This window comes from Mauremys reevesii, linkage group 15 (assembly GCF_016161935.1).
Source record: "Mauremys reevesii isolate NIE-2019 linkage group 15, ASM1616193v1, whole genome shotgun sequence".
Taxonomy (NCBI): domain Eukaryota; kingdom Metazoa; phylum Chordata; order Testudines; family Geoemydidae; genus Mauremys; species Mauremys reevesii.
The window spans coordinates 30,937,842-30,953,166 of record NC_052637.1 but is presented as its reverse complement, the minus strand read 5'-3'; the positions used below and the strand labels follow the sequence as shown (position 1 = coordinate 30,953,166).

Below are 15,325 nucleotides of genomic sequence, written 5' to 3'. Positions count from 1 at the left end.
CCCCCTATCCAACCCCCCCACTCTGTTCCCTGACTGCCCCACCCCCTATCCACACCCCTACCCCCTGACAGGCCCCCCAGGACTCCCACGATTATCCAACCCCCTCCCCGCCATTCCCCGTCCCCTGATTGCCTCCCCCAGAACCTCTGTCCCATCCAACCGCCCCCTGCTCCCCATCCCCCGGGACCCTATGCCCCTTATCTAACCCCCCGGCCCCCTTACCAGGCTGCTCAGAGCAGCATGTCTGGCCACCACACTGCCCGGCCAGAGCCAGATGCGCGCAGCCCTGCTGTCCAGAGCACTGTCTGCTCGGCGGTGGTGCTGCTGGGAAGCTCAAGGGCTGGGCAGGACGGTCCCATGGGCTGGATGTGGCCTGTGGGCTGTAGTTTGCCCACCTCTGTTCTAGTTCATTTCTTGGCCAGGACAGGATTATTCCCTATTGTATATTTTCTGGTCGAGTGTCCAGTTTAGTTTTAAATGTCCCTTTCAATGGGGTTTAAACCCACCATTTGGGAGTTTATTCCATTCGTTGATCACATTGTCAGGAAGCTGAGGCTTTAACCCAATGACAGGGACATGGGTAGGTCCCAGCTACACCACAACTGTTAGCCACGTTTTAGCAGTGTCCCTGACACTGCTATGGTTGTGTAGGCAAGGCCAGAATAGAACATTTTTCCATGTGGTATCAATAGACCTTTTAAAGCTCAAACTCCTGAAGACTGAAGGATGAAGCTTAGCGTGTGTGAACAGTCCAGCCACTGAGTTAATCCCAGCTCGGTGCATAAACATAAAGCTGAGCTGACTTTACCCTGCCGGGGGAACATGCTCTCTACCAGCAGTTTCTGTTGCTATATGTTATTTAGGATATAGAGAGACCATCTCTCCTCTCTTTTAGGGCTCTTTGGAAGCAGAAAGAGTGGAGGCCCAAGAAAAGCACGCGCTGTAATGTCATGTCCGAGTCCCAGAGCTCACACCCATTGTTTCAAAGCAGGATCCCCATCTACCTTCAAGTCTGCGTGTCCCTACCTTTGGTACTGCAGCCTGCAGTACAATGTTCTTCACAGGAAGAGGTGCTGTGTTTAACATGGACACCACCACAACCAGCACGTCTGACCTCCCCGGTGGGCACTCCTTGGCAAAGTGTAAGAGGATCCTGAACCCGTTCTTGTCGTAGGCTGTCACAGGAAGAGCACGGCCTGGGGATGGAGAGAAGGGGAAGCGAAAAACAAGACTATATCTGTAGTAGCATTATGCAATTCAACACTGGAATCTCACTACCTGGCATTTCTCTCCATGGCAGGAGCTTCGTCAGAGAACCAACAAGCTTTCCCCGGTTTAAAACACACTTCAGGAGCAAAATGTTTTGTGCTCTGAATGCAACGACCTACTTTATCCAAAGGCCAATCGCCTCCTCATCAGAACGGACACCCTGCGTGTCACTCTCCTGCTTAGCCAGGGCTGAACTGGGCTTTGACATAGCCGGATGGTTTTTAGGTAAAACACAGTGGAGGTGTGTAAGGGCAGTAGCAGAGGCAAGAAGCACAGCTGGGTGTGTGTCAAGATGACAGCACTGCTACACAGTAGAGACCCTGGCTCAAAGCTAACCACGGTTTGCAGTGTCAGGAGTGAGGCTCTTAGCACCTGGGTTGAGTTACACATTGCAGTATGTTGTTTCAGAGCACTCCAGCGCTGTAAGTGGCAGCACAGTCTCAGAGGCAACTGTCAGCTCGATTGTACACGTGCGGCAGTGTACAGAGAACACAGGAAGGGGATTCCAAGGAGAAACAGTAGTTTCAAACTAAGGGACTTAAACACCTCTTAATTCTCCTGCTGGTTGGAAGGAGGTGGCCATAAAACCCTGGCCTGAGACCCTACAATCTTTTGCACATATTGTGCTGTGGGCAGGGCAGGTCCAAATGAAAGTCCATTCCATGCTTAACTGCCAACAGCCCCATCCTTGGAGACCCGAAAGCTACAATGAGAACTAATTGCATAGCCTCCCTAAATGCAATCTGTGATAAAGGCTGGATTCTCCTCTCGGTTCCATCCCTGCAATCCCATAGACATACTTCAGTGTTTTCTGGGTGCTACAAGAATTTGGCCCTGTACCGCTGACAGAGTCTGATAGTAGGAGTATTGGAACAGTGACAGTCCAGGGTTGGGAGCAAGCTGAAAAGGGTCTGAGATACTTACTGGGTTTAATGGATTCCAGTGGAACATGGACATTGGCCAAAGAAGCATCAGGCCCTTTCAGAGGGCTGCCCTGCTGTTGGAATGAAGCTGGCTGATAGAGAGGGTTTCCTGAACCAGCCGTACAGCTGCTTGGAAAAGGAACAGTAGAGGCCACTGGAGCAGCAACTGGCAATCCTGTGGTGGATATTAAAGGGGCAGAGGTGACAGTGGCTGGCAAGGTAACCCCAGGGTGGAATACCGAGGGCGCTGACTTCACTTGGGCTGAAGTCCTAGGAGGGAGACAAAAACAGAAGTGGCAAATTAAGAACTATATTGCCTAGCAGAAGTGGCAGTGACAGCACTGAGTGTGAAGCAGGCTTTCACTCCATCTCCCGCACTACTAGAGACAATGGCAAATCATTAAGAATGGCCATACTGGGTCAGACCAAAGGTCCATCCAGCCCCGTATCCTGTCTGCCAACAGTGGCCAATGCCAGGTGCCCCAGAGGGAGTGAACCTAACAGGTAATGATCAAGTGATCTCTCTCAATCAAGTGATCTAGAGTGAAAGCAGTGGTCTGCAATCGTACCATGGTGTCATGACACTGCAAAGTCTTGTGTGCTGAGCAGTGTTGAGCTGGGTGAGTACTACACAGAAAACCACACTGTTTCAGGGAGTGGTGGTGATTTGGAGGTGTCACTCCTCTCCAAATCAGCAATGTGCTGGGACCCAATACTGCTGGAGGATGAGATGAAAACGAGAGTCCTGGTCACTTATGGTCATTTAAGGATCTCAGGGCACTTTTCACAAGAGTAGGCTCTGTTAGCCCCAGTGTTCTGGTCAACTTACCAATCTGCCTACCTAAATCATTGTGTAGTGTAGCTGTGCAGTGCAAAGTAGCTGCTGTGCTTCACCACCAAGCTGGCTGCATTTCAGTGGTGGGTCAGTGGCCTTTGGGTATAGTTTGTATATCAGTTTGTAAAGTGCTTTGAGATCCTTCAAGAGGAGAGATGCTAAATAAATGTAAGACCATCACTATCCAACAGTAAACTTCCATCAAACTAGAGCGAGAAACAGGACATCCTTATTGCAAACCTGATAGCTGTAGCAATGGTAACTTTCAAAGGGGAGAGAGGAAGCAAAATCCAGGACTATTACCCTTTGGCCTCTTCAAAAAGATGTCCCAGTGCATCCATATTATGCAAAGCATTGCCTCCCATGGCTGAACTGAGGTACTGGGGGGTAGCTGGCATAGCCTTCGGTGGGCCCAGAGGGGCTGCTGGTCCACCAGAGAACAAGAACGGGGCTGTATTAGGTGCAGGGATATTAGAAATAGTCTGAGGGGCTGTGAAAGTGGAAGGCAGAGGCGCTGATGTTCCACACACAGACTGTGATGTGTGATGATGAAGAAGAGGGTTCACTGCAGTATTGCAGGCGACAGTCACCAGCTTCGGACTAAAGAAGTCCAGGTCCATCTGGTCATTCTGCAACAGAGGGGACAGGCGCATGCTATTAATTCCTGCCATGCCTCAGATACCACTGTAACTCATTGAGATAGGCCTCACCCATTAGGACATGAGAGGGAGGAAGCTAATGGCAAGCAGGAGAGTATGTTGCATCTGTTGGACTACATCCCATTTGTAGTTTACTTGACAGCATATGGTGCTGTGCTGGACTGGATACTACTAGTGGACAGGAGCTGGGTGGGGAGGAGTCAGAAGTTGAGGTGGCCATGTTTATTATAGGCATTTGGATGGGAATTCCTAAGGACAGTCTCCTAACAGAGCAGAGAAACTTACAATAGTCTACTCCTGGGGGAATTCTGTGCCACTGCGCATGCACAGAAATGATGTCCTCCGCAGATTTCTTTGCTTCAAGCAGAAAAATTACTTTCTGACGGGGAAACAAAGGGAAGCCACAAGAGCAATCATGCGACCTTGCCCAGCAGTATGTTTTGGGTGCTCAGGGCAGCCAGCAGAGAGGTAAATAACATTGGGAAGGGGGTGGGAGTGGGGAAGACCTGGCTGGTGGCTCCTACCCTGCGCCAGGCTCAGCTGCTAGTCCCGGCTGGGCTGGGCAGGACGGACTTCCTCTTCCCCTGCACAGCATTCGGGGCCATGTCAGACCCACCCCCATATTTCTCCCCCAGCTTTAGGAAGCTCTGCAAACCCCTACTCCACCCCCCACCCCGCGCTTCCAGCACCCATCGCTCCTCAGCTGCAGGGGGAGGGATCCCTGTACAGGGAGCTGCTCCCCCATCTGCCCAACCCCAGTCCATTCAGACCCTCTCATACCCTGACCCTCCTGCCAAGCCTCAACACCCCCTACCTCCAGGACCCCCTCGATGAGCCCCACTCCCCCTGCACTTGGACCACCCCCACCCGGATCCCCACTCTACTGAGCCCCAACCAGCTGCACCTGGACCCCCCCCCCGAGCCCCTCACACCCAGACCCTTCTGCCAAGCTCTATCCCCACACCAACCCTCCCGCTGAGCCCCAACCACCTTCACCTGGACCCCCCCTGCAGAGTCCCATTACCGTTGCACCCAGAATCACGAACAAGCCCCTGTGCATCCAGATTCGCCCCTGCCCACCCAGATTCCCCCACTGAGCCGCCCACACCCAGACTGCCCCCCACAGAATCCTCTCAAACCGCACCTGGGGACCCCCACACTAAGCCCCTCCACACTTGGATCCTGCCTTGCTGAGCCTCCCTGCGCACACCTGGTGCACCTGGCACAGGGCCCTGGGGTGTTTCTGTGGCAGGCCCAGTCCTTGCACTGTGTCAGGGTTGGGTGCAGCCTCACCGCTGAGTCCATGTCCCAGCAGTGCGGGAAAGAGGGGGAGCCGGAGCTGCACAGTGATCTCCCACCTCCGTGCAGCCAGTGGCCGGTGCTCCCCAATGCCATGCTGGAGCCTCCACATTTATTTGACAAATACAATGTGCAGAATTTTATAGAATTTTAAATATTGTATGCAGAATTTTTTTTTTTTTGGCGCAGAATGCCCTCAGGCGTAAATAGCCAGAGCAGAGGGGAGAGAAGATGGACAGTACATTTCAGTGTAGCAACAACTGAAAGGTGCTACCTGTTCATTCAGCAGTCCCAGTATCCTGGGACGATGGACTCTGCCTTTGGCCTCTGAGTGTATTGAGTCCAGAATACAACTATTCCCTTGCAAACTGGGTGCATCCCTTGTGTTTCTATTCAGTCTAGCCTTACTGACATCCTCCCCATGTGAGAGGGTAGCTTTTGTATCAAGCTTTGTTGAGGTACACACCAAAAAGCAGCACATACAAAGAAGGAAAATGAAAGCAGAGATATCTTCTCTGTACTGGTTCAGATATCCCAGTTACACAAGGTCAGAGGCAAGACACAGGCCTTCACATCTGGAACGGTTATTGTCTCTGGCCTGCGTGTGAGCACTCCCCCAGGATATGGCAAAAGCACCACCACTGCAACATCGAGAGTGCTCAGAGACCTCCCACAACGACAGTCTCTTTCTCAATAAATCCCTCTCTTCATACCTGGAACATATTCCACTGGTTGTTTTCAGTCGACTCTTTCACTGCACTGGGGGCTGGGTCATTCAGGCCTGAATGCAGAAGAAAAGATGGAAACTGGAGTAAAACTGCAAAAATTCTCAACATTAAAGTTGACAGGCAATAAGAAGGGGAGCTAGACAGCTAGTTTTCCTAACCTCCCCCTACCTCCTATAGGGAGTTTGATCACTGTGGTAAAACTACTCAGTTCAACTCTGTAACAGTTTGAGAGCTTGATGAAAGAAACATGCACGTTCCATGTCAATGATCAACCACAGGCTCATAGATCTCATGCAGGCATATCCTGCACACGCAGGCAAGCTTCTCCATTCAGCACTTCCAATGTTCCTCTTACCTGACCTATAGCACCCCCTGTTATTCAGTATCAGAGTCCCAAAGGCACGTACTGTGCAGGCTGCCTAGGCAGATTTGCTAATGCACTTTCTCCTAACCACAGCACTCACTGCTATTTCAGTCCTGAAACTTGTAACGAAGTGTGGTGGTGGTTTTCTGATGTGGACAAGCATCTGGAGGGCTTAGACTGGGATTACAGCAAACTCACTGCATTTGTGACCTACCCCTGATTTCAGGAGGAACCTCCAGAGGTTTTAATTCTAGCCTACTGCCAAATTCCCATTCGCTGGGCCACTCAGTGGAGGAAGCTTCTTAGGTGTCCACTGGATGACATCCAAAACAAACCAGAATAATAAACCACAGAATTGGCAATCTATGGCTAGTACTAATACACTGTTCTCTGCTGCCCAGCTCTAGAACCAAGCTCCAGATAAAACCCTTTCCCCAGAACACACCCTAGCCACACCAGCCTCTTACCTAAACACAGCAGCTCCTCATCCAGCAAGAAGAGGGAATTGGCTGTGCTGCTCTGATGAGTCAGAGGAGCTTCTACTTGGCTGGAGGACCGGCTCCGTGAATGACCAAACTTTTGGGGAGGAGGTGGGAGGATGGGGATTTCTGATGAAGCTTGTGTCGGCACTAGTGCTGGTGCTGGCGTTAGTGTTGCAGGTGGCATTGGCGGTGGCGGGGTGCTGGAGATGTCCATGCCAACGAGGTCAATGAGCGCACTGAGATTACTGGTGGAATCGCTCCCTGCAGAGATGGGGAGAAAAGTTATAAGAGGGACTGCAGTCAGCTGGAGCAAAGGCTCTGAACAATGTGAAGACAATATCCAGGGCCAAGTTATCACAGATGATGCTTTGGGTACGGGGGGTTTCTCTTTTAACTGGAATTTCTGACTCTTCAGAAGAGAGGAAACCTAGATGCTTTCCACTGGAGTATTTGCTGTTAAACTGCTATTGAGCTGGACACTGTATAGTTAGGAAACTTCTGTATAAAAAGAGGAGCCCAATCCAGGCACTGATCTCTCCACTGCATGTACTATGTGCAGTGTAGTTGGCAATCCTTTCCATGCCTGCATAGCTCTGGCTAGAACTTGGGAGACCCAGTGTGGTGACAATAGGCAGCACAGGTTGCAGTCAATCAAGACATTACTAGCGAGCCAAAGAGAACTATAGGCTTTCTCTGTGTCCAGAGTCCCCTTGAAGTTCATCACAACCAAATCCTGGCTCTTCCCTATGACAAGGGACACCATTCTGTACAATGGTCATTTCCCTCATGTTTTTCATCAAAGAATCTTAAAGTGTTTTCCAAACAATAATTATGCCTCATGGCACCCCAGAGAAGTGGGTATTGTTAGTCCCATTTTCCAGATGGGGAAACTGAGGCAGATAGTGTCTGCTAAGGGACTGGCCTAAATTCACACAGAGTTGCTGGCAGAGCTAGAAACAGAACCCACATCCCTTGACTTGTGAGCCCCTACTCCAATCCCTTAGATAATGTTCCCAACCTTACATTTAAGCACAGAGAACAAGATAAACAATAAATGTATGTTAACTTCTCCCTTGCTGGTATTTAACCATTCAGGTGGGACCAGGACGGTTGAATAATCTAACTAAAATGTTGCATTCCACATCAGCTGTTAGTAATCCAGACAGGAAAGCTCAGTTCAGATGCAGGTCTGCTTAGTTAGAACGTCACAAGTCATAAGGTTTCATTATTAAAAAGCCAGCTGTGGAAATGGCAGAGCCTTCCAAGTCAAAGCATTGTCACCGGTGGCCAGAATTATAAACTCATCTGTGTGGCCATCAGTGGCTGCTGTTTGGAAGCTGATTTGTCATTCCTACCTGGGCAGATTTTAGCCCAAACAGCTGAAAATACTCTCCTTTACTGCAATTATTTGGACACCCTTCACAAGAGGAAATTCAAAATGACAGGATTCAAAACTGAACAGAACAGATGGCTACTCACCTTCTGTTGCAGACAGTGTCGGGATATCCACTTCACCATTGATGACTTGACCCTCGATTATTTTTTTATAGGAATTTATTACCCGGGATAAATTGTCACTGGCCTGAAGAATATCCCCTAGATTGGGGAGAGAAGCAAAAACTCCAGTAGAGATTTCAGTCACTTGGCTCGCTCTACTGCTTTGGACGCTCAATCATCATCATCAATAATAACCCATTAGTTAGACTGCAAGCTCTTCAGGGCAGGGGCTGTCTGTGCAGCACCTCACACAACGGGGCCCCATTCTCAACTCAGTGATTAGCTCCGATAGGGACATCTCCCCTCCTCTAAGAGCCGTATGCCCCTACCTTGTGTTCACTGAGATCGTTTCCCACACAGCCTCCCTCCCTATCAATTCTTACTGCCAGGGCCCTGCTCTAATTTAGATCATAAGCTTTAAGGGCCTTGGGTTTTTATCTGCCTGTTAGAGGCCGGACATATCCATGGAGGCACAGAAAGAAGTAACATAACATTAATAGGCCTCTTGCTGTATTCCTGCACAGCTACTCGCCACACCAGCCTGGCTGCAATCTCCTTCTTAATAATATAATAATTGGAGCTATACCCATCTCCTAGAACTAGAAGGGACCTCGAAAGGTCATCAAGTCCAGCCCCCTGCCTTCACTAGCAGGACCAAGTACTGATTTTTGCCCCAGATCCCTAAGTGGCCCCCTTAAGGATTGAACTCACAACCCCCGGGTTTAGCAGGCCAATGCTCAAACCACTGAGCTATTCCTCCCCTCTATGAGCTATCCCTCTCCCACATACCCTCCCCACCAAAAAGGGGAGATGGTTGTTTTACCCAAACTGCTGTCGTTATCCTCCGTTTCACTGGCCAGTTTGAATAACGTCCGTCTTTTGGTTTCACACCTTTCGTAGAGCTCCTGGGAAGAGAGATCAGGAGAAAGGGTCTTATCAGCCAAAAGCCATCAACAGCAACAAACCCTGCTCTTGCAGTCAGCATGAAATGATTCATCTGCATGGAAGTCCCAGTGTGAAGGGAGACCCAGAGTCTTTTCTTGATGCAAGTGCTGGTCCCCAACTGGGTGTCCAAATTCCCCTTTCCCAGCTCTATAGGGAGCTATTCACATTTTTATCAGCATAAGGAGAACAAGTCCGATCTACATTTTCAGTATAATAAAGATGAATATCAGCCAGTGGTATGCTATGTACACAAGGCACGCACTACATGCCCAACTGGCTGTGCATTGTCCAAATGGCGGCCTGCAGGACTATTCTGTCCAGCACCGAAGGGGGATGCCATTTTGTAAATCTTGCTGTACTTGGAAGGTCACCATTTTGGACCACATAAGGCATGCAAGTGAGTTGCTGCATGTCTTACTACAAATGTCACAGCCTGCCACTGATACCATCATGGAGGACTCTCCATGCTATCGCCATTTATGCTTAATTCTCTTTGTACTCCATATGCTGGACTATTTTTATCATCATCTCTGCTACAGTAGCTCCTTACGACCCCAAATGAGGATGGGGTCCCATTGTGCTAGGTGCTGTAAACTTCCTGCCCCAAAGAGCCTCCGATCTAACTGGGAGAACGGAAGTATCGTCATTACCATTTTACAGATGGGGAACTGGGCACAAGAAAACCACATGACTCGCTCAAAGTCAGAGCTGGGAACTGAATCCAGATCTCCTTAGTCCCAGTCCAGTGTCATAACCAAAATTCCTGTCTTCAGTCCAGGGAGTGGTCCATGAGCACACAGGCCACTACCTCCACTCTGGTGGAGATGGGTTCAAGGAAGGGCAAGTTTCTGAATTAGTTGTGGGTTTTTTTTATCATCACCTCAGGTGCTCGTGTATGTATCTTTTTTATATTATAGAGTGAAATGTACATGTACAGCCACGGAGAACCCCTGGTGGATTAAAAATCTGTGTCTATTATAGAAATTAAACCAATCTTTATGGTCCCTTTTGGTTATTATTTTCTTGGTGCTCTCTCCATTAAATACAGTGTGTACAAGCTCTTCCTCTGAAGGGAAGGAAACCTTTGTTGTTTGGATCAAAGATTTTAAGTTTATTTGAATATGGTGCTTTGGGAGATGACTATTTCCACCACAAGCAGCATGGCCAGTGGCACAGGGAGTCTGAAAATGTGGCTTCCTGATTCTGCTACTGACACACTGTGTGATCTCAGCAAGTCATGCATTCCTGGTGTGCTCACTTTCACCACCTGTAAATAGAGATAGTGCCTGCTTCTTTACAAGTCTTCAGCTGAAAAGTATTACGTGCATAGTATTATCACCTCCAGCTGATCGTTCCCATAGATTGCTCTCAGCTCTGATCACTGCTCTTTATATCATTGATCCCTTTGTTCTGCGTATTTGCAACTTTGTGCAAAGGTAAAGCTCCATAAAGTCTGGAAGAAGGAAATGCTGAAGGACTCCTATGCAGAGGGATGAGCTTGTACTCACCTTCATGAGCTCCTTATCAGCCTCTGACGAGTCCTCTTTGCTGTAGTGAACCAGCATCTCATTCAGCAGCTTCACGTTGTTATTCACTTCCTCTAGAGTGTGCATGCGTTTTGTCACCTTCTGGATCCGAGCCTCATCCTTCAAGGTTTAAAACAAAAAGAGAAGAATGAGTCTTCCCACAAGATCTCAACAGCAGGAGCTCAGCTGTGGGTCGCATCAGATGAAATGCTGATGCGTTTTTGAAATAGAGCTGGTATTTTGTTGGAAATTCTGCAATTTCAAAAACCCTTCCATTCTGACACAGAACAAAACCAAAAAAGTTCAAAACTTCTTGTGAAAGAAATTTAAAAGCAAAATTGTTTTGGGTGAACTGAAATGTTTTGTTCCAATAAAACTGAAATGTTTTGTTCTAATTTTGATATTACACAATATAATTTTTTTCAAAATTAAACACAAGGCATTTCAAAATAGAAAATCAAACCATTCTGTTCTGAAGAGTTAGAATTGGAATATTGGAATGCGCCATTCTGTTTTCTCCCTGAATGAAATTTTGTTGAAATCGACATATTTCCGCAAAAGTATTCACTTTCAACAAACTGGCATTTTCCATTCCAAAAACATTGTCAGAATATTTCTAACCCATTCTAATTAGGCATCCATGCTCTCCACCAAAGATAAGGGAGAACCCCTCCAATGTGATGCCTAGAGTTGCATGGGGGCTAATTTATATAGAAAAGAGATTCCAGTGTCTTGTATTCTCTCCAAATTAGAAACTGTATTTCTCCTTGTCAGAACAATACTGGGTCACTTGAACCCCAAGACAACTGGATACTGGAGTGGATGGACACATCACAATTTCATTAATAGATAGGGTGGGATATATATGTATATGTAGACAACTTGCGATAAGTGCCAGATTGACAACCCTGGAGACAGTCCTCTATATACACAGATCAGATCCAAAAAGACAGCAGCACTTCAAGCTTCTTCCTCACAAATCCCTGATGCAGAGTGCCCCCTTGAGAGATGAGAAGGTAGTTCATTCCCCATGGTCCATTTGATCCTTGCCCTTTCTGCTATATCTTCCAACTAGGGAACCAACTACAGAGGTTTTGTGATGCAGACACCTGTTAACTGGGACCCAGAGTGAGACACCAACAAATTCATTTCATGCAGCCCACCCAACAGCCACTGGATGATATTTCAGTTACTACGGACTGGATGTGAACTGGCAACCCTAAAGGTGAAAGTTTCTAGACCTCACTGCTAATTCCCTTGAGTCATTCAGTCCCTAAAGCTTCAAGCACAGATAAGCAGGCCGGTTTAAATAGTTGAACTAGTGCAATACAAAGAGTGAAAGAACAAATCTAGTGATTCTGCCATTCACGAGTCACTAAAGCTATGTACCAGCTAGTGTTAAAAAGTTTACAAATGACAAAGCAAGCTCCTGATAATGATAAATCCTACAGGGGTTTCTTAAATAATTCTATGGTTTTTTCTTACCTCTTTTACCATTGATTTAATAAGCTTGTTCGCCTCTTGTAAGTCATCTGGGTTTTTGCTTTTTAACAGTTTGGCTAAAAGCTGTAAGAAGAGAAGAAAAAGTAGTCTCTTATTAAAGGGAGACAGAAAGATCATGTATCCAATGATTGCTGCACTGGAGAAAGGGAAGTGGACAGTTCAGAAAAAGCAGACTTGGGTCAAAGCAGCTTACTTTGCTTTTTCAGCAACAGTAACTTCCGTAGGAGTCATTCATGGATTTGATATTTTGTTTTTTGTTAAATTGCCAGATTTTCATTTACATACAGTACAAGCACATTGGGATCTTGGAGACTTTCTGATACTAGACAAGAGTTCCTCCCGGTGCAGAAAGGTGAAAAGCTTTTCCTCTCCTCCATTACAGCAGTTGGAGAGCGACTTAACTAGAAATAGCCAGATAGTGACAACACTGAGATGGTCTCTCACTTAGGATTTCAACTCTGAGTCTCCAGGTGGTAAGAATCAAACCCACAGTCCGAGTGAAATCAGGCCGACATACCAGCAGATTAGAGCTGAGTCAGAGCACTTCCTTTTACTTAAAGTTGTTTTGTTTTGTTGGTGGGTATTAAGATTCCAGCCTTCACTTTACCTTGGATTTCTCCTCATCATCAAACACAGGGTTTTTGGGGCGAGGTGGTGGAGAGGGGATCAGGGTTCTATCCACTGGAATTACAGGGTCACACATAACAATACCTGAGAGAAGAGAAAACAAAGTAGGTTTGTACCTGCAGTCGCTCAGGACAGTGCTACTATCTGCATACAGGCAGCACAGAGAGGGTGCAGCACTGCTGTTTGCATACTGGGTTCAGAGGGAACATGCAGCCCAGCTCTTTGAACACTGGGATGGAAGGATATTTCAGTGAGGATTAATACAGCAGCAAAATCCCTGTGCATGTTATCTGGTGAACTGAGGGATGTTTTCCTTAGGGAAAGGCCAACACTCCAAGGGTTAGTTTGCCACATCCTTACAGTTTCTGTACCCAAGAGTATAATCAATAGTTCTCCACTCTGGGTCTTTCTCCTTTCACATTGCCTTGGAACCCCAATATAAAGTCCCATGTAATTCTGCTTTGTGAAAACCCAAAGCCATGTATATTTTCAGCATAAGGGAGGCAGAGCAGACAAGCGTAGAACAATAATGCAGAATGTGGTATCCACAGACTCCTAGCCAATAGTTGGAGAAAGGATCAAGTTTCATGGCCATGCCCCACCACAAAATCCTTAACTTTGCATTGTACTCATAGAGGCTTCTGAAGGCAGACTCTTTGTGCTGAAGCTAGGAGAGTCTCTTCTGAGCACTTTAGGCCTTGCCTATGTGAAAAAGTTGCACCAGTTTAAAGTGCAATTTTAAAGCAATTTAGTTATGCTGGTGCATGAGACTGTGCAGATGCTCTTGCTTTGGTTTAAACCAGGCTTATTTAGTTTAAATTGATTAGGAATCATCTTAAGCTAAATCAAGATAAGCCACTCAAACTAAAATAAAAGTGTCTACACAGGGGTTTGCACTAACTAAATCAGCTTAAAAACCAATTTAAGTTAAACCAGTGTAAAATTCTCATGTGGACAAGGTCTTTTCTACCATCTGATTGAACAAGTCCTGCCCCTAGATAGCGGCTGCCTTCTTGAGTGTCCCCTCTTTGTGACATTCCTGCTTAAACATATAGGGTGCAAGAATGCACGAAAGAGAAGCTGCTTCCCACCTTGTCTCTTCAGCATGTAGTAGGCATCTTTGATTTTGGATTCCTCTGGCAGTGCCACTGTCCAGCTATACAGCAACTCAATAACTTTGGTTTTCACTTTCTCTGAGACTCTGTCGCCCAGGTACTGGGGGGGTGGGGAAAAGGAAAACAAGTCAATCTGTCTCTCTCTTTTCTTTGTAAAAAAAAAAAAAAAGTTATAAATAAACCAACACTCAATATGGGAATTCATTGGGTGCTCTTTAAAGTCTGTTTTCACATTAGATGGGAGTATGAATATCCTGTACTTCCTGTCTGTGCTGATCTGGGATACAGTTTCCTAACACAGATGGCCAGGAGCACTCATCATTAACTACATTGATACAAGATGCAGTTCACCAAGACAAAAACTTCCCTCACCTCTTTAAAGTAACGTTTACATTGTGTTTCATGATAAAACATCATCTTATCTCCATCTGCCTGAGACAACATGAGCCAAATTCAGTTTGGAGTTATACCACAGCTAAATGGGATGCTCAGGCCCAATCCTGCTCCCAGTGAAATCAGTAGGTGCTTTGCCAGTGACTTCAATGGAAGAAGGATCAAACCTCCTGTTGGTGTCCAGTTGCTTTTGTCTTAAGAAAATGATGGTGATGATAATACTTTGCACTGACATCATCTTTCACCAAAGAATCTCAAAATGCTTTCCAAACATGAATCAAGCGCCATAACATCCCTATAAGGTACATAAGTATTATCCGCCTGGCACATTGATGCACAGAGAGATTAAGCGACTTGACTAAGACAACACAGCAAGTCAGTAGCAGACCCAGGAACCTAATCCAGGAGCCTCAACTCCTAGTCCCTTGCTCTAACCACTGAATCACAATTCCTCCCTGCTGATGATCATGTTTAAACAAAATGAGTAACACAAAGTCTAAAAGTCCTTGCACCACATTAAGGAAATGAGCAATGCTAAGTATTGCACAAGCAATGGGAAAACAACTGCTGCTTGCTGAGAGAACTAGTAATCAGAGTGCAAAACACCCAGCAAACAAAAGCTACAGACTAACTCACACAGTGAGCCAGATACTGTGCTGCATGCTTTGGGAACTACTTATGGTTTTAGAAAGGCCAGACTGTTACACAGAGGTATAGAAAATAGCTTAAAAACTGACCTTTGGAGACACAACTTTTATTAACTCGTTTAAAAACCGAAACTTCCCTACTTCATTATGAAATCTTCTCCCACAGTTCTTCATACAAGCTTCCAGCACCTGTGTTCAAGCAACAGAAACAGGTGGTGAAATCAACACACCCCAAACCCAGAAAAATAACACAGCTGCTTTCCTCTAAGGGAGGCCCCAACTAGAACAGGTGACAGGTAAGGGTCAAACATCACTGAGACATAGGAACTTCCGCCCAATGACCCAAGGCTTGAACCCCACTTCTTTGAGGCAGCTTCCCCAATCTTGACAGAGCACACTGAGGGGCCATCTCCTGGAAAGTGGCAGCGGTGGGGGGAAAAAAAACCTCCCTGAAAGTAACAAACAAAAGGATCTAGAGTGAAACTGAGATTTTCTGGCTCCAGTGCAATTAGT

At 46.7% G+C, this 15,325-nt stretch overlaps 1 protein-coding gene across 3 annotated transcripts in view; it reads right to left on the bottom strand.

Annotated features, from left to right (window-relative positions):
- The window catches only part of GGA3 (golgi associated, gamma adaptin ear containing, ARF binding protein 3), a 33,395-nt gene that overhangs the window by 6,872 nt on the left and 11,198 nt on the right, over window positions 1–15,325 (bottom strand). For all 3 annotated transcript variants that reach the window (XM_039500240.1, XM_039500238.1, XM_039500239.1), the window contains 12 exons: window positions 14,903–15,001; window positions 13,749–13,872; window positions 12,638–12,741; window positions 12,013–12,093; window positions 10,510–10,647; window positions 8,880–8,961; window positions 8,039–8,155; window positions 6,545–6,820; window positions 5,699–5,766; window positions 3,331–3,656; window positions 2,194–2,462; window positions 1,027–1,196 (listed from right to left, as the gene is read on the bottom strand). In XM_039500240.1, coding sequence (XP_039356174.1) covers window positions 1,027–1,196; window positions 2,194–2,462; window positions 3,331–3,656; window positions 5,699–5,766; window positions 6,545–6,820; window positions 8,039–8,155; window positions 8,880–8,961; window positions 10,510–10,647; window positions 12,013–12,093; window positions 12,638–12,741; window positions 13,749–13,872; window positions 14,903–14,986 — 1,839 coding nt within the window. In that variant the 5' untranslated portion in view covers window positions 14,987–15,001. The remainder of the gene's footprint in view (window positions 1–1,026; window positions 1,197–2,193; window positions 2,463–3,330; window positions 3,657–5,698; window positions 5,767–6,544; window positions 6,821–8,038; window positions 8,156–8,879; window positions 8,962–10,509; window positions 10,648–12,012; window positions 12,094–12,637; window positions 12,742–13,748; window positions 13,873–14,902; window positions 15,002–15,325) is intronic.